At 52.2% G+C, this 6,262-nt stretch overlaps 1 protein-coding gene across 1 annotated transcript; it reads right to left on the bottom strand.

Moving 5' to 3' along the window:
- Positions 1-234: 234 nt before the first annotated feature.
- Positions 235-5,474, bottom strand: TAF12 (TAF12 RNA polymerase II, TATA box binding protein (TBP)-associated factor, 20kDa). Its single transcript, XM_009077865.1, has 6 exons — positions 5,327-5,474; positions 3,802-4,053; positions 2,562-2,639; positions 1,654-1,768; positions 1,387-1,475; positions 235-704 (listed from the first exon to the last, which is right to left on the bottom strand). Exons 1-6 carry the CDS (start codon positions 5,393-5,395, stop codon positions 669-671), a joined length of 639 nt encoding a protein of 212 aa, XP_009076113.1. The 5' UTR covers positions 5,396-5,474; the 3' UTR covers positions 235-668.
- Between the last annotated feature and the right edge of the window lie 788 nt (positions 5,475-6,262).

Here is a 6,262-nt window from a genome sequence, read left to right as displayed (position 1 = left end):
GTTTGGCCAATGCTCTCAGGCCCAGGGTGGATGCTTGGGGTGTCCTGTGCAGGGACAGGAGTTGGATTGATGATCCTTGTGGGTCCTTCCAGCTGAGGATATTCCATGACTCTTCTCCCTCTAAACCCTGGGGCAGGAGATCTCCCCAGGACAGCACCACACCCAGAGCCCAGGTGACACAGCCCCTGCCATCCCTCTGCTCCCTGCCTGAGGAGCACAAGCTGTGCCAGGAGCTTAGATTAATAATTTCTTTATTCATGTAAAACAAACGCAAGTATTTATATAAACACTGACATTACAAAGTACTGGAGCAGGTAGGGGCAGGAAGGAGGAAACAAAAACCTCTACAGATGCTTCTAATACTGTCCCACACACGACCAAACTCTCTGTCCCTTGGGTAATCACTTGTACGATAAACCACTTTCAAGTCACAAATGAAAGTCTCTGTTGGAGATGTCACACTCCGAGGAGGAACGAGGGAAGGGGCGTAGGATGTTTTTGGCAGATCTCCTCAGAAAGTCAAGATATTGCTGCACCATTCATAAAAAATAGATGCTTCTCTGTAAAGCATTTAAAAAAAATATCCCACAGGTGACATCGTGGAGGCTTCAGTGGAGAGGCAAATATCCCAAACTGCTCTGGCGGCGTCTCCTGGCCCTGCCCAGGGGCTATTTCTTGGTAGTCTTGCGGATCAGTGCCATCCTCTGCAAGAAGAAAGGGGAAAACGTGGGAAGCTGAGCAGCTCAGACCAGGTGGCTGCACAACCTCCTGCAGCCAGGCAGGATTGAGGCATCCTGGGCTCTGCTGACGCTGCCTGACTTGCTTCCACACAGGTCTTTCAGGTCTGTTTGAATCCTAATGGGGTCCCAGGCTGGAGCCAGAGGAGGAGAAAGTGTCTGTGCTGCTCCACTTGGCACCCTGGGGTGGTGGGATCAGAGCCCACCTCAAGGCCTCCCCCCTCTCTGCAGCATCACTCACAAACCCACTGGCTCTGCAGGGTATCTCCTGCCTGGCTCTCACTGAGCACTCATAAAGCAATGGCCTAAGTCAGACCAAGCAAAGTTAAGGGTGTTTTCAGTCCCTCTACACAGAGACAAACCTGCCAGGGGCAGCTGAGAAGTGCCTGTGTGCAGTTCCCAGCTGGTTTTAACTCTCTCAAGCTCCTCAGCAGCAAGTGCTGCTGCTTCTCTTAGGGCACAGCCAACACTGCTCCACCACAGAAGAGCCACAGCAACCTCAACTCTCTTCTCTGCACAAACAGGCCAGGAGGCTCTGGAAGTCATGTCAAGTCCAAACCACTTGGAAGAGGCTACAAATTCCCAGTGCCCAGGAGCTCATGACCATCATCCCCATTATCAGCTCCTGGTGTTGCTGAGGGCTCCTTACCTGTTTGTGAGCTTCTGTAGTGCAGGCTTTTTTGTAGGGCCTGATTTCTTCAGAACCAAAGCCTGGGATCCACATGTTCCACTGACGCTCTGGAATCACAGGATGGTGTGGGTTGAATGGACCTTTAAAGCTCATCCGCTTCCAACCCCTGCCATGGGCAGGGATGCACTACCTACTCACAGCTTTCCACCCCAACACCATAGCCAGACTTCAGGAAGTGCTCCCAGCTCTCAGCAGAGGGGGGAAGAAGATATGAACCTCACTCACCAAGGTGCAACTGGACATCTTTCACCTCGAGGGTGTTGGACTTGCGGTGCCGTGCGAGCTGACACGCGGCTGTCACCACACTCTCGATGAAGTCGTCAGCGATCTGCAGCAGCATCTGTGGTGGAACAAGGGCAACAACCAGCCTGGTCAGCACTGAGGAGCTGGAAGTATGTGGAGAGGAGGAAAACGAGCCCTCAGAAGCTGGTAATTAGAAGCATGGAATATCCTGAGTTGGAGGGGACCCACTAGGATCATCAGTCTAACTCCTGTCCCTGCACAGGACACCCCAACAATCCACCCTGGGCCTGAGAGCATTGGCCAAACACTTCTGGAGCTCTGTCAGCCTTGGAGCTGTGACCACTGCCCTGGGGAGCTGTTCAGTGCCCAACCACCTCTGGGGGAAGAACCTTTACTAATACCCAGCCAAACCCTCCACTGGCACAACTTTAGACCATTCCCTCAGGTCCTGTCCCTGGTCCCAGGGAGCAGAGGTCAGTGCTGAGCCTCCACTGCCCCTCGTGAGGAACCTGCAGACCCCCACGAGCTCTGCCCTCAGTCTCCTCTTCTCCAGGCTGAACAAGCCAAGTGAGCTCACTCCCTCCTTGCATGGCCCCTCCTGACCCTTTACCTCCACGTCCCTCCTTTGGATGCTCTCTAACAGCTTCAGATCTTTCTTGCATTGTGGTGCCCCAAACTGCCTCCAGAACTGTATTTCACAGGTGTTTGCTACAACTGCTGTTCTAAAAGCCTTTTTGGCACTGGGATGCACAAAAGACAGGGATGGCTGAAGGCTATGAGAACACAGATGTGAAATGAACCGACCCTCCCTGCTCAGACAAAGGACCTCTGATCCATGACAAATCCAAAATCAGCTCCTTCTGCAGCTCCTGCCATGGGTTGGTACCTACTTCCTCCACATCTTCATCCAGCTGCTCGTTGGGATCCACCTCACGCACCAGGTCCTGCAGTTTCTTCTTGGTTAAAACCTGAGCATGTGGGAAAGAAGGATTTACTGCCCTGCTCACACAGCACAACCACAAACACCTCCTCCCCCGTGCCCTCGGGGCTGAGCCACACTGTTGACACAACCTATCAGCTCAGGAATGGCAGAGATAAGAAATATCAGGTGTTAAGGAGTCATCTTCGAGCACCCAGTGGTTGTTCTGAACAGAAAGGGGAAGCAGCAGGAGGAATAAATGTCTCCAGCACTAAACTGGCACTAAAATGCTGCTGGTATGGAGGGGCAAAGGCAAAACTACAAGTCTTAACAGGCAAACAGCAAGTGCAAGCAACAAATCAGTGACTAGGGTTATGCTCAGGGAACAAGGGAAGTGTTTCCACGGCTCTAGTGTTTATCAGCTTTAGTACTCCACGTGGAGAACAGAGATATGAGAGTGTTGGGTTATTCTGGGGCAGCAGCAGGGAGCAGCCAAAGGTGGCAAACACTGGGCTGGACAACAGGATGCTGAGTCTTAAAGGATATGGATGGAAGTTGCCAGTCTGGTCAGGTGATCCAGGCACAGATAGGAAACTCCTGTATTTCCTAGTTCCCTTCCACCAGCCACAGATCTGCTGCATGTGTGTTTGTGTCAGGGTCAAGTGCACTCTCATCAGAGGTCCTGGCTCTGGTGAAGCCACCAGGGAGCATTCCCAGAGTACCTGCAGGGCAGGAGCTTATTGCATGCACATCAAAGACTCCACACCAGGTGGGGTGGAAAAAGACCTTAAAGCTCATCCAGTTCCACCCTCTGCCATGGGCAGGGACACCTTCCACCAGCCCAGGTTGCTCCAAGCCCCATCCAACCTGGGCTGGAACACTCCCAGGGATGGAGCAGCCACAGCTTCTCTGGGCAACCTGTACCATCACCCATTTCTCCCCACATTTCTCTCATCTAAACCCCATTTAAAAAAGATTTCGCTCATCACATCCCCAATATACATTCCCTGAGGCTGGAAAAACCTCTGCACCTACAGCATCCATACCCCATCCAGCCTGGAAGCAAAGAACTCCACGCAGATGATTTGCTCACTCACCAACTGCTATTTTAATAGACATCAGGTTTTTGCTGGTGATTTAAGGAAGGAAAATGAAGCCACAGGCAGGTCTGAGCAGCAACCCTGTGGTCCTGAAATCAGGGATGGAATTACCTGGTTGCTTTCAGGGCTGAGCCTCCCTCCTCCGCTGGGTGTTCCTGGCATCTTTGCCACTGTGGTGCTGTTGGCCATGGAGCTCTGGGGGGGAGTGCTCGCTGGTTCTGGCTTGATGGAGGAGAAGTTGGAGAGGTTGATCAAGGTAGAAGGGCCAAACTGGTTCATAATCTGTTGGGCTTTAGCTTTTAGATCATAAAGCTTGTCTAGGTCCTGCTTCTTCTTGGGGTTGTGGGGACCCAAACCAATCAACTGGAAAAGGAAAGGAAAGCCATGGTTAGAAAGAGAAGGAATTCAGTGAGGTGAAGAGGTCTTTGTCCAGAGAAAACTGCAGTGTCCTGATGGGGCCTGAGAGCTCAGGTCTGGGTGCTCAGAGGTAACGTGGCAGTAACACGTGTGTGCCCACACCTGCTGCTGGTTCCTCCCACATGGGCAACCAACACCCACAGGAAATGGACTGGGATTCACACAGCTCTTAGTGGTGAACCAGAAGGGGGCTGTTGTGGCCTAACTGGTTATTCAGATCCTCCAGGTGCCTGAAGTTACTCAGGTTGGTGGTCACAGAGTGAACACAGCCTGACTGGCACCTCCTCTGTTTCATGGCTCCAACCCCCAGACTGGATGAAGCTTTGCTCTGTCCTCACTGCTCCACACCAGGAAACTCATCCAAACCCTGCACCTCCCACTGCCACAGCTGCTGTGACAGGTCTGTCCCATGGAAGGTGAATTTCAGGAATGGCTTGACGGCAAAGCCTCTCGTGGTGTGCCCAGAGATGGCTGAGAAGCAGCAGCACAGGGTGAACTTACAGAAGAAGAGTTTGTTTAACCAGCTTTACAGGATTCACGGACAGAGCATCAGCTCCATGAGCTACAGACAGATATTTCTCCTCAGCAGAGCAAGCTTGGTTAGTCTGGATTAATTCATACCAAAAGCCACACCAGAAAGCACACAGGAGCACTCAGGAGCAGCTGCTTTAGTGCTTCATTCCAAGGCACACTCATGCACCTGCTGACACCTAAATTCCCCTTTGAGGGGAATTTATACCACAGACACCCTTCTGCAGTGCCCTCAGCAAGTTTCCAGCTCAGTTTTAACTGAGTTAAGGATGGAAAACCATGACACTCACAGCCTAGAACCCCTCAGCTGGCAATTCTGAGGGAGGAGCTCAGCATAAGATCAGGATGGACTTCAGTCTTGCTTTTGGCTGGGGCTGATCTCAGACTGTTCAACGCACACCTCACTTCACAAATCCACCAAGCAGGAATTCCTACCCACATGCAAGGGAAGAAACACTCAGATTCTCAGGCAGAAAGCACCCAAGCCCTTGGGCAGAGACCACTCAAGGCCTTGGGCAGAAAGCCCCATAACCCTGGGGCAGAAGCACTTTATTAGCATCGAGTCCTTTTGTTGGTTTATTCTGGATCTTACCAGACCTTTCACGTGCTGCTAAGATCCCTGAACAGAGAACTCAGAGGATGAGCATATTCCCAGGACAAATCCCACATGCCAGACCCGTTTACTTACAGCTATCTGAGTGTCTAGATCTTTAATTACATCAGCCACAGCTGTGGGCCCAGAAAGAGGAGAGGCCATTGCCCACAGCCTTCCCAGAGCATCACCAGGCAGCGACACCTACTCTGGCTTCCTCCTCTTCCACACAACTCCCATGCCTATGGAACACCAGATATTGGTTGTAACACCCATTCTGTGTCAGACTGGTGAGAGGAAAGAGTTGCACACAGAAGCTCAGGTTGTCCTCACTGCAGTGCCTAAGGGTTTATCGGTCAGAGGAGATCTCACAGTGGCTGCTGCAGGGGATAAGCATCTCCCCCAGGATCCTGAGGGAAATTATGGTCAAATTCTCTTTTTCTGCCAGCAAACTGAGTATCCTGATGTCTGCTGAGGTGCAGGTGAGCCCAGAGCCCTGCAGCTGCAGCTCCCTCCAGGGCAGGAGTGGACCTGGGGGCTGTGAAGAGCCATTGGGACAGCACAGGGGGAGAGCTGGAATTAAAATCCATGTTAATGCCAAACAGCACATTCCCTGGAGTACTCAGGGGGCTCCCACTCCCATTGAGCATAGAGATTGTCACCTAAATACAATCACATTATCACAGACTGGTTTGGGTTTGAAGGGAGATTGAAACTCAACTCATCCCACCCCCTGCCACACACAGGGACACATTCCACCAGCCCAGGTTGCTCAAAGCCCCATCCAACTTTATCCAACCTGGCCTGGAACACTCCCAGGGACGGAGCAGCCACAGCTGCTCTGGGCAACCTGTGCCAGTGTCTCAGCACCTCACAGGGAAGAATTATTGCTCATATCCAATCTGTCCCTGCCCTCTGGCAGTGGGAAGCCATTCCCTGTGTCCTGTCACTCCATCCCTTATCCCAAGTCCCTCTCAGCTCTCCTGGAGCCCCTTCAGGCACCGCAAGGGGCTCTAAGCTCTCCCTGGAGCT

The sequence above is a fragment of the Acanthisitta chloris genome, unplaced genomic scaffold, assembly GCF_000695815.1.
Source record: "Acanthisitta chloris isolate BGI_N310 unplaced genomic scaffold, ASM69581v1 scaffold6747, whole genome shotgun sequence".
Taxonomy (NCBI): domain Eukaryota; kingdom Metazoa; phylum Chordata; class Aves; order Passeriformes; family Acanthisittidae; genus Acanthisitta; species Acanthisitta chloris.
Note: the sequence above shows the minus strand (reverse complement) of the source record. Positions and strands in the feature narration are given on the sequence as shown.

What these genes read in the sequence shown, in the direction of transcription:
- TAF12 (XM_009077865.1), bottom strand. Translation starts at nt 5,395, where the DNA reads ATGGCCTCTCCTCTTTCTGGGCCCACAGCTGTGGCTGATGTAATTAAA. An exon ending in TGGATGAAGATGTGGAGGAA is followed by an intron (nt 1,769 to 2,561) that starts GTAGGTACCAAC and finishes GTTCCACCACAG; the next exon opens with ATGCTGCTGCAGATCGCTGA. An exon ending in CTACAGAAGCTCACAAACAG is followed by an intron (nt 705 to 1,386) that starts GTAAGGAGCCCT and finishes TTCTTCTTGCAG; the next exon opens with AGGATGGCACTGATCCGCAA.